At 40.6% G+C, this 22963-nt stretch overlaps 1 protein-coding gene across 2 annotated transcripts in view; it reads left to right on the top strand.

The window, feature by feature from the left end:
* The first annotated feature begins 3801 nt into the window (after positions 1-3801).
* ATP2A2 (ATPase sarcoplasmic/endoplasmic reticulum Ca2+ transporting 2) overlaps positions 3802-22963 on the top strand; it is a 45149-nt gene continuing 25987 nt past the window's right edge. For both annotated transcript variants that reach the window (XR_005825066.1, XM_040576913.1), the window contains exons 1-5: positions 3802-4647; positions 5712-5729; positions 5817-5899; positions 13835-13939; positions 16793-16931. Coding sequence is in view for 1 of the 2 variants with exons in the window: in XM_040576913.1 (XP_040432847.1) it covers positions 4530-4647; positions 5712-5729; positions 5817-5899; positions 13835-13939; positions 16793-16931 (463 nt within the window). In the remaining variant the exon portion in view is untranslated. The remainder of the gene's footprint in view (positions 4648-5711; positions 5730-5816; positions 5900-13834; positions 13940-16792; positions 16932-22963) is intronic.

Below are 22963 nucleotides of genomic sequence, written 5' to 3'. Positions count from 1 at the left end.
CAGGCCTGGAATAAAAGGCTACTGCTGGTCAGCACAACAAACCGCCATTTTGTGTGTGGGATGCCTCTCTCTGCTGCAGGTAGATCCAGTAAAAACTATTAATCTTTGAAACTTGAGCTTGAACTTGATGTTTTTGTGTACAACAAGACATAACCCACGTTACAACCAGTAACTCCGCTGCGAATCTGCTTTGCAGCAATATGGCTGAGTTAATGTTACTGCAATTTGAAGGAAGGCATCCTGCAGTCCTCTCTCAGGCCAAATTCCCATTTACTTCAATTAGTAAGCATTACAGGAACAGTTTTAATACTGCTGCCTGATGTGTTGGCTTCTTCTTCTAATATATTACACTGAAAAAAAAGATAGCAGGCCAAATGTATGAATGGTGTACTTCCATTATGTGAATGGAATTTCATCAAGGCTAAAGCTTGTTGTGCGCCTTTCCAAGGTAACACTAAAAACAAACTGCAACTTTATTTTGTAACAGCAAATTAAACTGGTTTCCCTCTTCCTTACAGATGGAGAACATAAAGCTATCTCCACATGCTGGAAATACTAGTCTCCTGGAAGCTTTCATCGGGCTTGGACAGCTTAGGCAGTGCTGAGGTGCCTTCCTTCTGATTGGGGTCAAGATAACCATATTCTTTGAGAGACAAGACAAATTTCTTAGGAAACTTTGTGAATCCCTTGATAACAAAAGATGGGAAGTAAGACTGTCTTCAGTTCACAGTTTTAAGTTTATATGATATCAGTTTATGCCAAAATTATCAGGTGCAGATTCTGTTGCAGCATCTACATGGGTATTTGTAGTTCATTCTGCACTATGTTGTGTAGGCCAAGCACTGTGTCTGCAAATATTTTTCAAATTTGCAGTTGACAAATGATCTTTAAGGATTTGAAAGGTATCACTTGTGTAGAAATCCTCAGTGATCAGCTAGCATCAATCTTGCACATCTGTGGAAAGGTGGGGAAACCACCATAAAGGAAATGCAGAGCTTTATTGTGCTCTGGAAGAGAAAGTCCTGTAGAGCAGTCCTTGATTCAGCCATTCTTCTCCTGATGTTCACTGAGCTGTAACAACACCCGGTGGCAGAAAAAACACAGGCAGAGGACTATACTTTCGGGTTCTTTCCACATTTTATGTAGGGTCTGTGTTCAAAAGATGCAAAAGAATGGGAAGGATCAAGTCCTCTGTTCTCAATGGAAGAGAGAGAAACAAGGGAAGCGGAGTTGTCAAGCTGTAGCTGAACTACTGAATCCTACAGAATGCAAAGAGTTTACCGGGATTTGGTAGAATGCAAACTCTACTCTCCTAGCCACATTTCTGTCTGTTAACAAGTTGAAAGGACACCATATCTACTTTTTTTTACACATTCTGCCAAGTTCTAATTGCACATGCCATTGTTCTGGTATGCTTAAATAATTTTCCGTAAGCCTTTTTGGAGGCAGGCACAAAAAGGAAAACAATAATGACATACAAAATATATAACAAAGGGAAATAATTATGAAATATGACCAGTTTTTTTCCTAATACCAGTTTGTTTTGAAAATTGTTACTGATGCTTAATTATATTGCTTTTTCTATAACATTTACAAATAATACTTCAAAGTAGTAAGAAAACAAAGTGCATGACTTTCAAGTGCTTTACAGGGGTTCTTGTATACAGTCTAGTAAAATATGCTTGTGGGGAAAAATATTGGTGTGGTAAATGTATTTTTACATAATGTTACATATAATGTAAGCTGTGTTAATGTGGTAGAAGATTGGAAACTACCCAGACATACCACACTGTCAGTCAGTGAAATATATTAATTGAAGTAGCTGGGCTTACTGTGTATATATCCATTGTGGAAATGACATGTCTCTTAACGTTGCATATGCACATACTATGGGGACCGACACTGAGCCTATCATTTGGAGGTGTTTGATGATAGAGGTACATATGTACTTGTGTGTTGGCAAACTGAAAACTTAGGTGTGGCTTAGCTGGGCCTGTGACAGGCATTCATCAGTTGTTCTGTTGGCACTGTGTTTTTTTCTAGGACATTGTTTTGTAAGAATATGAATTTCAGATGCACGTGTACCTTCTGATTTCAGTTATGTTTTTGGGATGATGGAATCATGTATTCATACAGTATCAATAAAAATATCAAAACAGCAACAAAAATAGACAGTAAACTGTATGTAAACTATATAGATTCTCATGTTGACATTCTTGCCCCTGTAACAGGGTATGTGTACGTATATGCAGGGGATGCAGTGGTACAAGAAGCAACATAACTGTATTCAAGCAACATTTGGCCATGCAGATTAATCCTGCTGCTAAGCAAGATAAAATTAATACGAGCATGCAATAACTAATTCTCATACTTGAACTAGGTCATCTGATTGTAAGTCATGAATTTTATTCAGAACTGCCCTGTGAAGTGCAGACATGCAGTCAAGAAATCCTTATCTGGACATTGGCTGGTTACACAGGAATCTCTTCTAGGACAGCTGTACTTTTGCTAGAAAGGATAGAGGGCAACACACAGCTTAGAATGTCATCATTTAATATTGGCTGTCCCCTCTCCTCACTTCTCGTGCCAATACAGAGGTAAGATTAAGAGATTTTCCTTCCAGATCAGCCAGTTCCTCATAGCACGATACTGTGGGTGGTTTTTAACACTGGTGGATATGCAGATTGTATGTAGGATCTGCATTTATGTAAGCCAGGACACATGTACAGATCAGCTTTTGCGGTTGCACACGCATACACAGGAGCGTTGGTTGGAACCGAGTGCGTTTAAGGGAAGGTATTTATATTGTGTCCTGTATTGTTTGCTGTGTGTTATGTATAGCTGGTGTCACTACTGTCGGTCAGTGCTGATCCCTCTAACAGCTTGTGTTGTGTTCCCTGAAGTTTCTGTGAATTGCTGGGGAGGATGGCTAAATCAGTCAGTTTTCTGTATTCTATATTAGTTTTTCAGTCTGTGTCACTTACCAAGATACTGCGCTGAGGAGGGCTGGTATCTCACACCACACAGGCTGCTGAAATCACACCGTGCAGTTTATACCTCCTCATGTTATCTCGGTGCAAGCCAGGGCTGAGTGTGCGTGTTACGGTTATGCTGGCGGGGCAGGGTGCGACGGCTGGAATGGGAACTGGGGAAGGCTCGTGGGAGGCACTGCTCTGTCAGCACAGGCCCCATCACGGCCGGGGCAGGACCTCTGGGGTGCAAACCCCTCGGTGCATGCACAGGGGCACACACCTCGTGATTTTTTTCTCTCCTCGGGTGGATTCAAGGCTGGACGAGGTTCCTGTCACCACAGAAGTGGAGACAGTCCCACTCCCACCCTTGGGTATTTGAAGCTCCTGTCACGACACAGGCGGGGGCAACCCCATACGCGACCCCAGTCACGACAGGCCGCTGCACTGAGGCGCCTATCGCCTCATCCCTCCCTGCTGGGCGGCATCCCCTCGTCCCCTCATCCACCAAACACGGGTCGAGACAGGACCAGGAGGCGGCTGCGACCCGGGGCCGGGCCAGCTCGCCCCCCGCCTGCGGGCCTCATCCCCGGCAGGGCGGAAGCTCTCCCGCCGCCGCATGAGGCCTGCAGCGCCCGCCTCCGCCTCCTCCCCCGGGCGGAGGGCGGCCGCCCCGCGTTGCGCAGGACCGCGCCAGGCACCGCCACCGCCACCGCCATCGCCTCAGCGGCCCGGGCGGGGCCCCGCCATCCCCCGCCCCGCTCCGCTCGCCCCGCCAATGAGCGGCGTCCACATGCCGCGGCGGCGAGTGGGGCCCCGGGCGGCCCAGCTCCCGTAAGTTACATTAGAGGAGCCGCCGCCGGTGTGCGACCGGACCCAGAGAACCGAAGGGGGGGGGGGGGGGTTGAACGAGCCCGCAGCCGTAACGGCGGCCTTGGGCTGTTGAGGGGAGGATCGAGGCGGTGTGTGTGTGTGTGTGAGGGGGGGCGTAGCGACCCTTCCCCGGCGGGAGGCAGCGAGGCGGCTGCGCCTTTTTGTGTCCCCCCCCCCCCCCTCCCCGCCTCTCGGAGCCGTTATCGCCGTCCGCGGGGGCGGCTCGGAGCTCGGGGAGGCGAAAGGCGAGGCGGCGAGGCCAGCCGGCCGCGCTCTGCCCCGCGCCCCTCAGGCCGCAGCGGCTTTCCTCAGCTAGGCTTCGGGGGTGCCCGAAGCCCCGCTCGGCTCCCTCAGAGGGCGTGTGGGGTGGGAGGGGGGGCGGGGGCTTTTTTTTTTTTTTACATCGGTTTTCCCCCCCCCTCCTTTTTTAATTTTTTTTTTTTTTTTTTTTTTTTTGCTTCCCCTCCTGCCTCCTTCGGAAAGAGCGAGGCGGTGAGGTGGGCTCGAGGGCTCCTGTGGTGCGGGAGGGGTCTATGGTGATAGCACGGGGGCGGTGGGGGACAGAGCCAGGCGCTGAGGGGGCTGAGGAGGGGGCTGAGGAGGGGGCTCGCCGCTGCGCCCGCCGCTGACGAGGAGGAGGAAGAAAAAGAAGAAGCCAGGCACCATTTGCTGCTCCTTGTCCCAGCCATGGAGAACGCACACACAAAGACTGTGGAGGAAGTTTTGGCTTATTTCGGTGTCAACGAAAGCACTGGGCTCAGCTTGGAGCAAGTCAAGAAGCTGAAGGAGAAATGGGGCTCCAACGGTAGGTGAACCGGCCCCCACAGCCCGCTTCCCTCAGCCGCGGGGATGCTGTCGCTGGCATTCGTCTTCTTTTCTCCCTCCGCTCCCTTTTTTCACTCTTTTCTCTTTTCTGCTCATCGTTCTCGGGGCCCGGTTTCAAGGCCTGACGTGTATGTATTTGCAAAGCCGGCATCTCTTACAGGACCCGGAATAGGAGCGAGGGAGAGAAGATGGCTGACTTGAACTCCACCTCGTGGGTTTCTTTCATACCCCGAGCTCGCAGGGCTGCTTTGGGAAGGAGGATGTCACCTCCGTTTCCTTTCACCTTAACGGTGGGAAATCTTCTTCCATTCTGAAATGAAACACCGTGGGTTTTTTGTCCGTCTTGACCTTCATTTTTCTATGCTTTCTGATACCTTTCTGTCCCTCATTTTACATTCTTCTCTGGAGTCGGGACACAAAATTCATCAGATAGGGTGATTTTTAAAAAAAATCTTCATTATTTGGCCTTACTAGTCCCTTTTGAACTCTGATGGCATTGCGTAAAGATGAAAAGCTGTGAGAAGATCATATGTATTTCTTTTTCTTTAGCTTTAACTCCCCTTTCATGCCTCTTGTATTGCTAAATGTAGTTGTGGGGAAATAGAGAGCAGAAACGAGAAAATCCTGAAATGGAGAAAAGCACTTGAAATATTTTGAACCAAGTTCCTTCTTTTATTTTTTTTAAGTGGTTGTGGAGGAAAATTCTTGTCAGAAAGCATTTGAAAAGCGTTTTAAGCCTTTGACCCTTTGTATGCAGTAACAGCAGAAGTCACACAGCTGGCTGGAGTGATGACTTGGCTGAATTTACAACCCTTAGCAGCTCCCAGCTAACCTGTATGTGTCTTAAAATGCAAGACTAGCAGGCCTATTCAGTTCTTATAATGAGAAGAGCCGCTTTAATTGTTCTTAAGGTACAGCTCTCAAACCCAACTGAGTTGGGTGTACAATGCAGAAGCAATATCTGGTGGATACATTATAATACTCTAACATTTCTTCAATGATTTCTTCTCTTTGACATGCTTCCTGAAAAAATCTGACTGACAGAATTACCAGCTGAGGAAGGTAAGCATTTTTTGAAATCTTCTAGTTCTTGTCGATAGTTCATCCTTTTTTATATTCATGACTAAATGTCATCTTTACACATTGCAGGAAAAACCTTACTCGAGCTTGTGATTGAACAATTTGAAGACTTACTAGTTAGAATTTTGTTGCTGGCAGCTTGCATATCTTTTGTAAGTATGAATTGTTCTTATTTCATTGGCTTGTATATTGCAGACTCAGAAATGACGTATGTTCCAACATATAGGAACTGTACACACCTCTTCAAGAGGTAGAAGCATAAGATACTAAGTAAATCACTCTCTTTTAAATTGGTTGCCTTGTGAATGGATTTTTTCTATGCTAGAGAAGAAAGTTTCAGGGAATCTTTCACTGCATGAGTCAGAAGTACGTAACTACGCTAGGCAGGTATTTTAAAAGTACTTCTCATTCAACCCCGCTTGCTTATTTGAAGTGGGGTTTCCCAATGCTTTTGTTGGCTTTGAAAACTAACCTTGAGTAAGTGTTTAACTGGTCATCCTTCTTGCCTATGAGTTAATTGTTATCAAGCTCAATGTATAATCACTGCAAGACATTTTTGGATGCAGTGCGGACTGTAAATAGAATTTACATGGCGAATATTCCAGTTGCCTTCCCTTCCTGATAATAGCAAGGTGACAGTTGTTGCTTTTGACAGTGACAAGAATGATGACGGCTGTGATGGCACCATTGTTGACCAAATTTGGTAACTGACCTTTGGATAGTCTAGTCATAAAATGAACATTTTGCTTTGCGTACAGGATTAAAAGAACAAGAATGAAACTTTTTTTTTTAAAAGCACGTTTAGTTGGTCATCTTATGTAATATGTAAAGGGCATGCGTTTACAGAAAAATGGAAATCTGAACGAAGTTGTAAGTCTAGAAGGAAGATGAAATCTATGCATCTTAGGGAGCTGGATGACAGGAAAAAAAAGTGCAGAATATTAAATTGTTTCGGTAGAAATAAAAGTTTATAGTAGACTTTGCCCTCAAGTTGTAATTAACTACTTGGAAAAAAAAACCTGCAGCTGTTGGGGGTGTGGAAATTGTGACTCTAGCTAAGGGCAAGGTAATTAGATGGGCAGAGGAGAAACTGTTCTGTAATGGGGGAGGATGTGGAGATGGGGGAAGGGTTGACCTGTTGTGGCTGCTGCCGCATGCCATGGTGCTGATCCTTGACCAAGGGAAGCTTTATCTATCCCCACACTGACACCTCCTTTCAAAATGCGCTGGGTTTTGGTATGTATATACCGTAACCAGCTGAGCAGTGGTTGGTGGCATTGATCTTGGCTGTGGAGACATTGATGCTTTACTCACTCCTGTTTCCTGGGGAGGAAATCGGGCTGCCCATAGAAATTTGAATAAACAGGTCATTCAGAAACCATTTTTCCTCTTCTCTTTCTCATTTCTTTTCCCAGAGGATGGAAAGGGGATGAGATAAATGACAGTACAGAATATTGTTAGCCTTTCCTTCCAAAATATATTATTTTGTTTTTATTATAACCAAGTGAAGAAACCAACTTCACCAAACTTAAAGATTTCATTGCTGAATATGAGTATTCAGTACAATACTAGACAGAAGTCATATAATACACACTGCCAAGCACGCTTTGCAAACTTTATTAGTAACTGGATTCAATTTCTTTTTTTCAGTATGCCTAATTTTGCTGCCTAATTAAGGGGAGACTGTAGTCGAAAGGAGTGTAGGGTGTATCTGGGTTCTCTGCTTTTGTGCAACTGGCATGGTGTATGACCTTGGGCTACTGCTCTGCCTTTTTCTCTGTCTCCTATTTAAGAGTTATGGCTACCCACTGTAGGATTATTTTGGGAATAGCAGGGATTTTCCTTTTAATGAAATGTAAAGGAAAAAACTTGATACGTTTTATTACAGCACTTCAAAAGCACTCCCCCTTCCTGTTTGTTTCTGGCTTTTTCCCTGTTCAGAATGTGATCATTGTCTGATTTTATTTTGTTTTGACACTTTTTCTTGATGAAAGCATATTAGAGACTTTTGTAGCAGCTGTAAGGAACTGTTGAATGTGTTCATAGATTGTATTGCTGTAAAATTGGGTGGAATTAACATCAACTAAATTCTAGGGTTCCTGAAAACATTTGAATAGAGTGTGTAGCTGTGTTAAGCATGTGGACAGTAGTTTTTCCATGAGAGAACATGAAAATATGTACGACTCCATTATTTAATGTAGTAAAGTTGAGACTAATAAATTATGCTAAGCCATTCTTATGGTAGAGCAGCTTAATACTAGAAGTTAACTTAAATGCGTGTATTACGCTGTCTTTTGCAAGCTTTAGGAATTCAGTCTTGCCGTTTGTACTGTTGGAAAGCATGCAAAAGTTCCTGTACCGTAGAGATCTTGAAATGGATAATTAAACTTAAAATGGAGTCAGCTAAATTTGTGTTGCTTTAGGATATTGAGTAATACCACTGATAGCTGCTCTTTCATCTAATGTGACTTTGCCTTTCTTGGGGACAGTGTCAGACCCCTCAGACTTAGACGTGGGACTGGATGTGCGGATTCACACTTCAGTTCAGTGACTACTTCTTACTATAATTTATCGCTTGATAGACACTAAACTACAGTACTCAGGTAGGGTGTTGGATAGTGTACCAACAGAAGTAAGACTGGATGATGGCTCTGGTTTGAAATAACTTCCAGCTGAAGACTTATAGACCTGGTGTGTATCCAAAAGGGAGTTTCTGTCAAGATGCTTAAATGAATTGTTTACTTTGAATGACAATGAATGGGGGAAAATGGCTTAACGAGCTTGGGCTTAAGGATGAATGACCCCCAAATCTTGCTAAGTCTTTGAATTACTAGCAAGGGGGCCGAAAGTTGAAATTAAGCATGAGCATAGAATTGACTTTATTTTTAAGCTTTTCTGAGTTTGTCAGTAAAACTTGCTTGAATTTGAGCAGTTGAGTTTACTGAGGATCAGATGGAGAATGTGCTTCACCATGCTAGTGGCAGCAGGTTGGCATTGCGTGCTTGCGGGAAAGGCATGGGTGCTGTTAGGGCAGTGAAAGCAGTGGAGTTCTTAATTGTCAGTTTAAAGAAACTGTTGAACTGGAAGGTTCAGGTGTGAGAGATGGGACCTCAAGGTATGTTAGGGTACTAGTTTGTATCATGGAAGCTTCTCTGGTAATTGTGTTGTGATCTTAAATCGTATTAGATTTTTACTATTATGATTGATGGCTCAGAAAAAGTCTTTAACATCAAGATCTGCCTTCAGCTACATTTTTGTGTAGAAACATCACCTATTACATACCATAATATTCTGTGTTCAGAGTGCCTTTTGTGTCCTCTACTCCCACAAGCCCTGTCAGGTATGTGTCAGTAAAATAAATCAGACTAACAGCTGAATCCGTGTCACCCTAGCTGATCGCGGGGGTCATATGCTGCCTGTTGCCTTGGCTGCAGATACCGTATGCTACATTCCAAGTCGGAACTGCTGTTACAGATGTGCCAAGTTAGTAACAGCTTCAATTCTTACACTATTGTTTCTCCAATATTTTTACTGGCCTTAAGTATGGCTTTTGAAGAGAAACCGTGTAATTTCTGATTCGAAGTAAATGGATCTACACACGCACTCGGATCTTGTCCCAGTGTTTTGTCAGACATGGTGAAGCTTTTACAGAGGTAACTTGAGAAATGCATCTCAGTGGTTCAGGGGCCTTTGTAGCTTGACTTTCTAGGTGTAAGTAAGAGGATGTTCAATTTACCATGAAATCCAGCTTTTAATTCTTGCTACTTCAATAGCACACACCAAAATCTACAGTATTTACATTAAAAATAAGCTTGCTTTGCTCTATAAATCACTTCAAGTTGTAAAATGTTACTTGTGCCCCTGATTGGGAATAATGCTTTGAAGAATGTGATGTACGCTTAACTGTACAGTCTTAACTCTGCATCACGTTTCTGAGTTTTCTCCTACAAGATGAAGTATGTGCTAGAACTAGCAAAAGCTTGTATTTTAGTTAAATCTTCAGCGTTCTGAGAGCACTCCTCTTTAGTTCAATTACTTCTGTAATGCCTGAACTAACTTAAAAGTGAATGTTCTGGGTCTCTTTCTGCTAGTGGATGTGTGTGTTTAGATTAAAACGATATATTGTGATTTAGGCTGGAGAAGTTGATTATATCCTGGAAATTAGCATGAGTATAGCCTCATCTGTGTTAAAAGGTGAACAAAGCTGCTGGTGAAGGGAGTTAGATGTGCCAGTAAAATGTTGCAGGCTTTGCCCTGGGATCACCCCAGAGCTACCTGGTAAGGTCAGGAGCTGTATGTGACACGAGATAAGGGTTGCTGAAGTACATTGCATTGGCATGCTTTTAGCCAAGCTCAGATTACTCAATAGGACCCGAGACACCAAATGATAGGTGGGGTGACAAAGGAGTAAGAAGCAATTGTGATTCCATTTTAATTTGTATAAATTAAACTAAGTACTCTGTATCTTTATTTTCACTGGTTTTGCTACAGTAATCACAGGAATGTACTTGCATTTAGAAGTACGGAGAAGCATAAATGTTGGGTATTTACAACCTGCTGACCCAATAAAATTCTTGATTTCTTACTAATAATTCTGGTCAAGATTTCTTGGGTAGCAATTAAAAATAAATCTGTTAGCAAATTGGGGATTTTACCTTTATTATTTCCTGGTGTTCAGGATAACTGTCAAGTAACTAGAACAAGTATCAGAACTGCTAAAATAGCTTGTATCTGCTTAAAATTAAGTAAATTTGTATTGAGAAGAAAAATCATTGAAAAGACTTTTGAGCAGTAGTAGTTAGCACTCTGTCCAGAATGTACTGAATCTTAACTCAGTGTGCCCTGTGAGAAGAGCGCTCTCTTAAAAGCTTTCTGTAGTTCTACATGACTAGCTTTAATTAGTCTAAGACTTTTTTTTGTCAGGATGAGGTCTTAATCTGCTTGCTCACTTCAGAGTTTCCATTGTCAAATTGAAAACCAAACAAAAAAAAGCCTTGTTAGGTTGCTGACAACAAACTGTTTGCTTTTCCTCTGTTAGTAGGTACAGCCTGCTGGGCAACAGAATTTTATCTTGAAACTTCCATTCTTCATTTTATTCTGTTTCTGTTACTTAATGACAAATGGACACCTGAGGCAGTTTGCCACCGTAACTTAACCTCACAATCCACAGATATTAATTTGTAGAAATGCAAAAGGCTGTAAGGACACTTCTGTTCTTGTAGCTGTATTGATCAGTAGTCTGCCTCATTGCTGGCTGACTTCTGCATTGTACTTCTGACCCCGTTTCTTTAAATAACCACAAAAATTAAGTGCTGTTTGCCTGTTGTTGCATGTTTTTGGACTTAGTATCCTGCAGGTCCACTCCATTATGCTTTGGATAAAGTAGGCGTCTGTAAGCCATAATTCTAGCAACACTAAATCAGATGTGCTGAATGAAAGTTGTCCTCAAAGCTGCTTATGTTAGCTGTTGGTATGGGACTGGTAGGTCTTGCTATTGATTTCCCTTATGCTGTCAGGCTTCTGTTTCTCTTGAGCAATTATTTTATCTTTTTCTTGCTTTTTAAAACTTAAATGATAATTTTTCCTACTGACCTGAACAGTACAGTGGAGATCGATGATGTGGTAATTAAACTTTTCTACATGTGAGTTTAAGTGGCTAAAATATGGTGGGGCCCTTCTGAGTAGCAGCCAAAGGTCTTTCATGGAAAACCTCTTCAGGGTTTTAAAGTGTGCTAATGGAAGCTTTTTTTGACATATAATTCTTGCCCAGGGCATTGAGTCTAGTCTCCACTAGGCTTTGACTTAAGATCTGTTACCAAAAATGCATAACGAAATGCTCCTAAACTTATGTGTATTCCTTGCTCTACCTTCTGAGCTTGCTGTGTTTTTGTTAATTTCAGGCTACTATCAAATAATAACCCTCATTTGTTAGTACAGTAAGTCTTGTAGGTCACAAATGTCCTCAGTGGAGTGCTAATGTAGCAGTAGTTTGCTAGAGCAAAACCAAGGACTCGCATTCAGGTGTTCTGTTATTTACACGCCTATGTTTGCACTCTAGAACTACACAGTGTAGGTTCTGTTCCACAGTTAATAATTGTGTGGAAACTTTGCGGGCGAGATGTGTGCTGCTCGCCTCCAGGATTAACTGGGTATTTCATTTTAATCTAGTTACAGATTGATAACTTTGCCAAACAAGCAACAGTGAAGATCTAAGGCAATTTAATAGATTTGTACCGTTAGGATCTCTGAGTTCATCGGCTCTTTTTGAAATAATGGCTTATTGAAAGAAAGATCTCAAACTTAATTTTGGCTCTCCTTGATGTGCGTGGATCATGCTGTTCTTGTAGCTGCTTTCCTTCCCTCTTGAAGTTGCAGGCTTTCTTGGTGTTGTTTTACAACCCACATGGTCTTCAATCTGCAAAGATTATGGTTTAGTATTATGTAAAGCAGATGTTTTACTCCAGTTAACCTTGCGGTTGTCTGCTCTGTTAACAATGCTAGAAAATGATTGAATTTCCTTGCTTTTTTGGAAGCAGGATTGGCTGTGTGGAATCCCAATAAAGAAAAGGAGGGAAGAAACAGATACTAAGCAGCTTTTCTGATGGTGTGTGGCTTTGTATATGCCAAGGAAACTGGGACATGCTGTTAGCCATTTCTATAGCTCTGCTAGAGGCAACAGTGCTGGTGAAGAGTAAAAGCTGTCCGTGATATAAGGGGTAACGTGTTGAGTGAAAACTACTGTGTAGGCTGCGCTTCAGCGGGTCAAATGGCAGAAGCTGTTACTGGGGATTGAAGATACGTGGTGTGGGAGGAGGGAAGAGGCATCGAGATGTGAAGAGCATAAGAATTCCTAACTAAATCCCTCCCTCTCCAGAGGGATTACGCAGACCCTCCAAATAATGCATTGCCAGTTGGAGTGGTTCAGTCTTACTAATCGTAACCTGGGTCTTGCAAGTTTATTCTTTTGTCATAAAATTTGTTGTTGCATTGGGTTTGCTTGACAGTCTGCTTTCTGCTTGAGGCTTTCATGCTGCTGCTCCTTCTTCCTTTTAACGTCCTGGAGTGTTTCACAATTGAGCAATAGCTCTGAGCAGCATGTCAGTGGAATTATGGTGCTTGCTTTAGTAACGGTTTGCTCACTGCAGTCAGTGATTCAGAGTGCTGCTGTTGCCTGACTACCAGCCCTAATTATCTCAACACGTTGTTCCTATTTACTGTCACTTTCCAGGCTTCCTGTTGCTCAATATGTTGACGAAAAAGCTCTTCCTCTCTGGTCACATTAGCTTGACTTTTCTTCAGTAGCTACAGAACTCTGCAGAGGCCCTGACGCTTACCCATTCTCCTGAAGTCAAATGAATGGCAGAAGCCTAAAACTAGAACATAATTCGAAAGCAAATGAATTAAAATCTTCTTGGTGTCTTTTATGCAAATTTTCCAGTTGATTTACTTAAAAAAAAAAAAAGTTTAAATTTTATTGGATCCTTGGCTCCGAATTCAACTTCAGATGTAATTGTACGGTTCACTTAAATGCTTCAATAGAACATCACTTATATTTTAATTAGTAGATATTTATTTTTCATATCTACTTACTGAAAATTTGTAAAGCTATTTTAATTTGTCTAAGTTACTGATAAAGAACAATTTAGTTAAAATTCAGAATCTAGCTATGCATAAACCTTAATCATGCAAAGCTTTAGTGCTCTAAGTAGTCAAGCTAATCAGTCTGCATCTTGTTTTAGACAGTAATGAAAAATTTTTGCAACTTTTCAGTGCTGTAGCCATTGTCACGACTTCTGCTTTCGGTTTTGAAGCAAGAGTAGCAGTATGGTTCCCAAATAAATAGCTTTCTCCTTTAAAAGAAGAGCAGGCTTCGGAATGAACTTTGTACTGTTTCAGTAAAGATTCTTTTTCTCCTTTTCCATTGCATATTGCCAACTCCTTCAGGAGCTACAGCTTGGAAGATTTGAGGGTTCTTCAAAATTGCTGAAGTCTGAGGAGTTGAACCTCAAGCTGAAATTTACGGTGTCTTAGGTTCGCAAGGTGTCTATGTAAATCACTTGATTTAAATCGGTGTTTCTCTCTTACAGGTCCTGGCCTGGTTTGAAGAAGGTGAAGAAACAATCACAGCGTTTGTAGAGCCATTTGTAATCTTACTTATATTAGTAGCCAACGCAATTGTGGGAGTGTGGCAGGTATGCAGATACCTTTACAATACCAAGTCACAAATGTCGTGGAGTTTCTTGGTTTAAGAGGAACTGTGCGCTGTAGTGTCAGGTGCCTCATACAATGCAAGCAATACGTATGGGTAGATTTAGATTTCTGAGAGTCTATGTATCATATAAATTCTAGACAGAAAGCATTGGCTAAAGGTGAAATGAAAGCTTCAGAAGTATTGCCAACAAGGCAAAGTGCCCGTCAGTGTGTTTAGCCATACACTGATCAACGCATCAGCTCAACAGTCTAGAATGAAGTCCTGAATTCAGGAAATAAACATTGCAAAGCTAAGAAGCAATCATTTTTATAGGTTTACAAAAAAAGTGGCTTTGTCCCAGCTGAGGAACAAAGGATGAAACACTTGTAATTTTGTTTCCTGTCTGTTTCCTTTTGAGAACAAATACTAGTTTTAGTGCATTTGTTGACGGAATTAACACAGTATTCTTCTTCTTCAATTACTACAGTTCTTAATTCTAAAATAATATTGGCAATAATGTGTACTGACACTTCTTAAAATAGTCAATTATACGAACAATTTTGTTTTGCCAAATTTGATCACTTCAGATGGAACATTTTATTAGATTTTTTTTCTGCAGATAAAAAGTATTATGGGGTTTTAAGGTAACTTAAGTCCCTTGCAGATTTTTTTTAAAGGGGTGGTGTTAATGTAACATATGTACTTGCTATCCTAGCAAGTTAGGCTTCAGGCTTAAAAAAAAAAAAAAAAAAACCGCAACAAACCAAACAAAAATGCTGTCCAAAATAACAATGAAAACTAAGGGAGACACCTCTTAGCATGTTAAAACATGTTGCAGTCGAGCCTAAACACTGTTAACCACCAGAAGTGTCTTTCAGTGGCATTGCTACATGTTTCTACCCTTTGCTTTGTTCAAACACAAGTAGCAGAATATCGATTTTCTAGTGGAATCCTGCTTGCTGCACAACAGCTAGAGCTGGTAATGGACAAAGAGGTGATGTAGAGTGAAGAATGATAGCAGTGCACCCTTAAGTGTCACTTTGTATTCAAATCTTCATAAAGCAGTTGTGGAAGAATTAATCTTTAATAACTTGAAACTTTGTGTTACAATTCGGCACATAATAATCTGAAGCCTGAAATGTAGGGTAAAGCTATCCGTTTAGTTTGGGAACTTGGTTGTGTAGTTGGATAAACTCTTGTATGGAATAATTTTTTCAGATGTGCTAAGTGTGCAGAGAGTATCTATACATCTACATGCACCGAACTTAATTGTGAAACAGAATTGCTGCACAGATTAAATGACTCATTCCCTTGTTTTAATGGGCATGGAAAAAAGTCACAGTACGTAGTCTCCACCCATAACTGTATCTGTTTCTACAGGTACTGTGAGCAACTGAGTCATTGCCTTAGCTCTGCCCTTTTCAACCTTTCTTTCCATGTGCACATTTCCCAAAGCGCCATCTGCTAGTACTTAAGTGGTTGACAGGTCAGCGTACCTACCTTCCAATCAAGCAAACTGGGAGCAAAAAGATATGGTCTAAGATGCTGAGCTGACTATCCTATCTGAATCATGTAAATTCTTTCTCATTTCTCCTTTTTGAAGTAAAAGTTATATTTAATGTTCTCTTTGTGAGACTTTCTCTTGTACCTTAAGGTTTTGCCTAATGTTAAGTCTTAGCTAATGAATGGAGAAGTAATGTCAGCATTATGTTGTTGAGGAGCAGAATCAATTTACCTGGTGGAATATGGGCTAGTATTACTAACAGCTTTTGGGACCTGCACTGGTACCTCTTCACGGCCTGGCACAGAGCTGTACCATGTAAACAAAAGTCCTTCAAGGTAGCTTTCGTGAGCTGCTTTGTTTTGTGGAAACACCTCATACCTCAACCTTGGACTTTCTGAGGATTAAGTGTCTGCTTTGATACGTGCTGGGTCAAGTTTTTGCATCTAGAAAGCTTGGTATCTATTTGAAGTGAAGACTTTCTAAAAACTAGGTGTACGAGCTGCACCCTTACCATTTTCAGGACTGTATGATGCTTGTACTTTCAAATTGAATGGAAAAATGAGAAATAAGTTGTTATTCCTTGAGCTAAAGGAGCAGTAATGATAGGCTGTTGGTTTCTCACGTTGCCCTATCTCTGGGTAGCATCACTGCATTGACAGCAATCTCTGGTAGTGTTAAGCTGAGGAAACTGCAATTGAGATAGGAAAGTTATTGTGCTAGTGTTTGTGGAAATAAAAACCTGTGTGTGGGGATTCATCTAAGTTTGTAAACTGCTAGACTCTGGGGAAGCTTCTTGTCAGTGTGCCTAAATTTCACCTTAGTGTGACTTAATTTGCTGAAATGAAACTGATAATAATGCTGTTGGGGAAACTTTGAGTATCTTAACTTGACACTTCTATTAGTAAGTGAAATTCAGTGTTGCTAGCCCACTCCAGTCTGAATGCAAGCTGCTCCAGCTAGTAAGGTACAGCTGAGACAAGACTAGGATTACAACTCATGGATATACTTATGGCTGCTTTTTGACATGAAAAAAAATCACTGTTACATAGAATGGTTTGTGCAGTTCTCTATAACAAGACATGAAGGATTTTCTTGATAGGAAATACTGCTGAGTTTGAATAAACAGCATCTAGCTTCTAAATGCCCACCAATATCTGAATTACACTGTAATGATTTCCAGTCAGCAACATCATAAGGGGATGGGTCACATAATTTTTGTTGTGAATAAATGTAGCTGAGCTGAGTCTAGTAGTATTCATACGATACTGCATTTGAAAAGTCAGGTCTGACATAGTTACCTTTTCTTACCTTGGAGGCTTTTTTAATTGCATGGTTTTTTTTGTCTTTTAGGAAAGAAATGCTGAAAATGCTATTGAAGCTCTTAAAGAATATGAACCAGAAATGGGTAAAGTATATCGACAAGACCGAAAGAGTGTTCAAAGGATTAAAGCAAGGGACATCGTCCCAGGTGATATTGTAGAAGTGGCAGGTAAGGCTCATTTATGTGGTACATACATGTATTAGTGTATATTGGAAAACTGTTGTGGGGGCCTTGTCTTAATAATTTGAGGCCCTGGGGGGAGTTCTTAGAGAAGTCTTAAGTATATGCTTCACTTAAAGAACAACTTTGCTTCTGTTCATCTGTAATTACTTTAAATGTGCATTTGCACTGAGGGGATTGTTTTTCAAATTGCCACTTAGTTTAATTAGCAGGTCTAAAAGCAAAGCATCTTAATTGGAGTACAGGTTTTAAAACACTTGTCACTACTCTAAAACTGTATTTTCTGCAGTCTGGGTTCAGACTATCATATAACTTGTCTGTTTTCTATCACAACATTTTTTCCTTGCTCTTAAATGTGATGACTTAAATTTTGAAATGCAGAGATTTTTTTTTGTTTAGTCACACTCTGTCCTTTGGATAAAGAAAGCTATAATTTAATTTGAAATTTTTTCCAACTCTTACGCTTGCAGCGGCAGTTCTTTTCAATTTCTCATTACAAATGTCTTCCTCTGTCCTCAGCTAATATGTGCCTGGCATGTGACATCGTTGGTTTCTCATCTTTGATAATGCCTTAGCACATCTTTCTTTTATGTATTGCTGTACAGGAGGCTGCAAATAGAATAATTATTAAATAAAGTAGAGCATCCTGTTCTCTACTGTGAGCATTTGAACCCCATGCATTCATCGCTTCTTTTTAAAATAGATAAATAAAGCCCTAGATCGAAAGATTGGACTCTTGCATCAATGTTTTCAATAGACTTGTCCTAAAAGATGTATCTTTGTCTGGAAGGAGTGCCAAAATAAAAGTATGAAATGAAAAATGTAAAACTCTTTCACTTTGGTGATAATGCCACAGCAATATCTCTTTCACTAAATTGGACTGGTCAGTGACTTTGTTTCTGATTTCTTCCCAGATAAAAGTGGGTGGTTCTTGTTAAATGTCAGGAGTAATTGCATACTCATATTTCGTAGGTCATTATCAACTGTTAACTGAGCGATTGCTCCTTCGGGAGTAATTTAGGGTGTACATCAAACTATTTCTTTTCCCCTAGCCTTCCTTTGCTTTTAGAAGTGGTAGCTGTCAAAGGTGGAGATAAATATATACCCTTAAAATTGACTATCCTGCTGTTTTAATTAGTAGGCAGAGAGAGAGTATGCACTCGAAATGAAGTTGGTGTTGGCTGGCTGCCCAGCTTTCATTCCTTGAGAAACTTTAATGTTTGCTAAGCCCTGTCCAGAGTCTCAGTCCTGTGCACAGGATGATTCAGCTATGGCAGCTCTGGCTGAGGTGACTGCGAGTGAGCGTGAATCTCGTCAAGGCTGAGGCTAGTTTGCTCTTAGTGTCCGTGGGTGAAGAACAAGTACAAATACAAAGTGCTGATAGCTGAAATAAAGGGTGAATTATGATACCTTGTCACTTACTCTGTTTTACCTCACCATTACCGTATTCTACAGTCAATTTAAATCCATGAGTTCTGCAGTGAGATTTTGTTTAAGCAGCTGAAGTTTTCTTTCTCCCAGTTTTAAATGCTTGCAATAGACCGGTAGTTCTGGAAGCAGTTTATCATGGGAGTATATTGATTTTTTTGGGGGGTACTTAAATTAGTATTGGTAGAACGGCAAACTGATGACTGTATTTTATACAGGTTTGGGGTATCCAGCTAAGGAAAAATGTTGGATTTTGTTGCTCTGAGAGGTGCCTAGAGCACAGAAATTTCCCAACTCGTTCTTTGTTATTTCAGAAGCGGCAGAGAAATCCCATTTTCATCTTGCAGAAAAAGACAAAGCTCAGGTTGTATGTGAAACAGCTGGGGGATGTGCAGGCTTTACTTACATTGGTGTGCGTTGTCAGTATCAATAAAATCAATTGCTTGTGACTTTAGACATCTCTTTGGAAAATCTTTATCTGAAGGAGAAAAATGAATTGGAAATAAATTGCTGACTAGCATACCTATATTGCTAGGCCGTCTTTATCAAGCATGGTACCCTATTTTTCACAGGGGAACTACTGCATTATTTTAAAATCTGATTGTAGATCAGTGATAGTTTGCATGTGGAATGGATTTAAAAAAAAGGAAACTTAAACTAGTATGCTTAGTAGAAAAACAATTACCCAGCTTTTGTGATTGTCCTTTAACATAAATAGTCTAGCCTGTCGACTGACTGTAGAAGCACATACTAATTAAAACACTCACTTAATCTGGTGGGTCAAATAGTCCTAAGCTAGTTTTAAGCACTCATTTTTCTTATATTGGCAAATATAGTCAATTGCATCTTCAATGAAGGTGACTATATGGGTTATATTAAGTACGTCATGTGGTTGTTTTATACAGAAAACAAGTGCTTCAGTGTAATATGAACGCTGATATCGAAACAATATAAATTCTAACTTGTAGTCAGACAATGATGAAATTTTAATCGTATCAAACTCAGAAAAGCTCCCAAGCAAGTTGAGAAGAGCAATACACTATGTACCACCGTTAGTGTCAAGACCTGGAGGTGAGGGAGAGTGTGTGCATGCCCGTGTCTCAAGCGCAAGAGTATTGTGATGGCCTTTGACATGGTGTTTGCAAAAAGATGACCATGTAGGGAAGTGACGGAGCACTTCATACTAGGATACATATCTGGGTATGGAATTCTAGGCAAAGTGCCAATGACATTTGTGTGTCCAGGCGAATATCTCTCAACCGAGTGGTGTAAATAACCAGGTGATAGGTTTCTCCCCTGTGTTGATATCTAATTTTAAAGAACTTTCTAAAGGTCTTCTATTACAGAACAGTTAATGCTATAACAGCTTTCTTAACTTGATGTAGTTACATTGGGGTCTGATGCAGAGAGAACTTGCTGTAGGAATTGGTGGATTGGTATTGCAACTCATGCAAAAGTATACATTTGTATTTGCTTCTTTACACCGCAAGAGTTCTCTGAGAATAAGTAGCATTGAACCATTTCCAAAATCATTTGGTCGTTCTTGTAGTTTTGAAGCCATTAAAGATAACCTGTGCAGTTCAACATAACCAAAAGGCAATACAATAATGGGTAATACCATTACTCTTTTTTTTGGCTCCTTAGGCTATTCCACGGAGCTTGACTGTGTTCATTACATAGAAAGCCACGAGACACAGTAGTCTAAAATAAAGCTACATGAAGATACTTCGTTTAATTGGTCCGTCAACCAGGGAGATGGATGCTGGTGTATTTGACTTGAAGTAATAGGGGGAAACTGCAGGTCTGCATTGTCACTGTGCAGTAAATGTGGAGTACCTTGAAATAGATTAGGCCATCTATCTCTTGAGGGGTACTGTCTTATGCTTATCTTGGGAATCAGTGTGCACGCAGGCACTGTGGAGCGCTTGATGAGCAATTACTGGTTATTATGCCTGGCAGCTAACATTCGACATAAATGCCACACTATAATTTTGCAGGTGTACCAGCAGACAGCTGATGGTTTGAATGCTTGGAGACTATGCAGACATGAATTGCTTAACTGTATACGTTCAGAAAATTTTCTTCCACATCTGCCTAAGCAGAGCCAGTGGAAAAGATACTGTATAATCATCAGGAAATCTTTGGGATGGAGTTGGAGTTTAGGGGTTTGGGATATATGCCTTAAATTGGCTTGCAGAGCTCTAGGGGGCATAGTTCTCAGAACTGTAGTGTTTAAGGGTTACTTAGCTACACTGTTTGTTTCTTAGAATTGATGAACTGAAAAAAAAAGTCCAGATGCTGTCCTCAAATGGCTTTTCAGTGTGCCTGTCTTAAATGGATTACCACTCTGCTCTAAAACCTTAAGTTTATTGGAGGATGCACTCTGAATTGGTAACTAGTCGCTGCCTTAATAGATTAAAGATGTCCTTTGATGTTTTGAGTTTGTTTGCCTTGGTTAAAGTAATATTTTAAAGAGAAACTTAAAACAGTAAGGCTTCAGTTCTTAAAGTTTTATATGAAGCCCAGTCTGACAAGTTGGGATAAACTGGTTGCAAATTGCTTAATTTTAAAAGAAGCACATTGTGAATAGTAATGAATTTTGTTCGCTTTTGTTGCATTATCCTGTCTAAAATGTTCTGGTTTAGATGGGGTATCTAATTAGATTTCTGTGATTTAATAAATGGATGTTTACTAGTTGTAATTTGTAAGTGACCAAGCTGGAGTCACAGTCATCCCTTTTTCCCTGAAATGCTGAATAGTGGTTCCTGTCATCTACTGTTACATCTGTAAGTACTCAACAGCTTAAAAACACACAGACTTCCCAGAAATTAATGCCTATTTAATTGGTGGATATGCTTGAATACTCAGTTTTAAGTTTATACCTGGCATAAAGTATGCAAGTGCTACTTTCCAAAGCTTTTAATTCCAACTGCAGAATATTTCAAGATACTTTCTAAAGCATAAATACTTTATAATTAAGGGAAGATATATTTTGGCATTAAAGTTGGGAAGGAATATTCTTGAACTGAATTACGTCAGACTCCAATGTGGTTATTAAGGAGCCACAGGTTATCCGTGTAGTATGAAGAGCAGACATCGATTTATTCTAAAGCAACTTGGTCTCTGCATCTGTGTTACTTTTTTAATGACTAGAATTGATCTTCAGTGCTAAAGATACAGGTTTATTTCTTGTGGAAAAGTAGCTGGAAGGGGTGAGGGTGGCATACAAAACACCTACAACACAATGGAGTGAGGCTTCAGTCCAAAGTGTTGACCTTCTGGTAGCTGTCCTAAAAGCATACTGCTGAAAGCAGCTCTTGATATGGGGGGGGAAAAGTCAGCTGTAGGTATTTCTTGCCTAGCGCAAATTATCGGGTTTGCCTCGTAAAAATGAAGCACCAGCTGTTCTGCTTTTTCCATAAAGTACTGCTTTTGCACCGGAAAAAAACATGGAAATAAAATCAGTGGTTAATAAATACATGTATGGATAGTACATAAATCTCTGGGCTGTGGTGAACATTTTGGCTGTAGGACTCTTCTAACACATCAGAGGCAGTTCTGAGATAAGAGTGCAGTCCAAACTTCACTCGGTACTCCAGTGACATCATTACCACATTGGTGGTTATGCATGAGGTTCAAGTCAGGGCACAGCCTGAGCCCGTGTCACTCACAGCACGCATTTGAAAGTTTAACAAACTGCTCTTGTTTTTTTCCTGGTTCTTACAGCAGTTTCCTCTGGAGTTGCTGAACTGTTAGTAAAAAAAAAAAGTGAATGTAATTCTATTTTAATTGTTGGTATTCATAGTATATCTGGTGTTCTATACACTGAATAGAGCTGATACTGCAGTGGGGTTTTAATATAAGCACAAGTAGTACCAAACAAAATGCTTGATCATCAAGATAATGTTCAGCTAATACCGTAATTGCCCTCGCAAAGCAAGCCTTTCCTTTTTTAAGACTAAGGAAAACTTGCCCTTTGGTGCTGTGCTGCACTTCCAGAATGCTTACTGTTTGTTCTTGGATTGCCCAAATGCAGTCAGATTTGGAAATGGGACTTCAGCTTCAGCGGGGAGATGTCACCTGCTGCTCTACCTGATCTGGCAAAAGTTGAAGCTTAATGTAATGGTTTCTTCTTTCTGCTATTAGGTATTTTTATAGGCTGGTCACAAGAGTTTCCAATCTAGAAGGTGGTGTTATAAATAAATCCACTGATTAAAAGCTGAAGCTAGACTAAGTCAGATTAGAAAAAAGTGCAGACTTACAGGCTGGGTATCACATTGGCACAACTTATGAAATGTTCTGGTGCCCTCTTCAGAGAGAGTGACACTTAAATATGATTTTCCAAAATGGAAGAATTAAAATAGGAGTAATTTGTCTTATGTACTGCTCAATATAGTATATACTTTTTCTAAATAAAAGCCTCAGTTCTGACTTTAAAATATTTTGCTCTCAGAAAGCTGAGCTTTTTTCTATTTTTCCCTGTCTCCTTGGTTGTCATTGATGAGAATGCAATATAAATAACTTCTGTATGATTTTTTTCTTCTACCTCTAACAGTTCTTAGGTTTGGATATTAAGACCTCTATATGCACTG

This window comes from Cygnus olor, chromosome 17, assembly GCF_009769625.2.
Source record: "Cygnus olor isolate bCygOlo1 chromosome 17, bCygOlo1.pri.v2, whole genome shotgun sequence".
Lineage (NCBI taxonomy): Eukaryota > Metazoa > Chordata > Aves > Anseriformes > Anatidae > Cygnus > Cygnus olor.
Note: the sequence above shows the minus strand (reverse complement) of the source record. Positions and strands in the feature narration are given on the sequence as shown.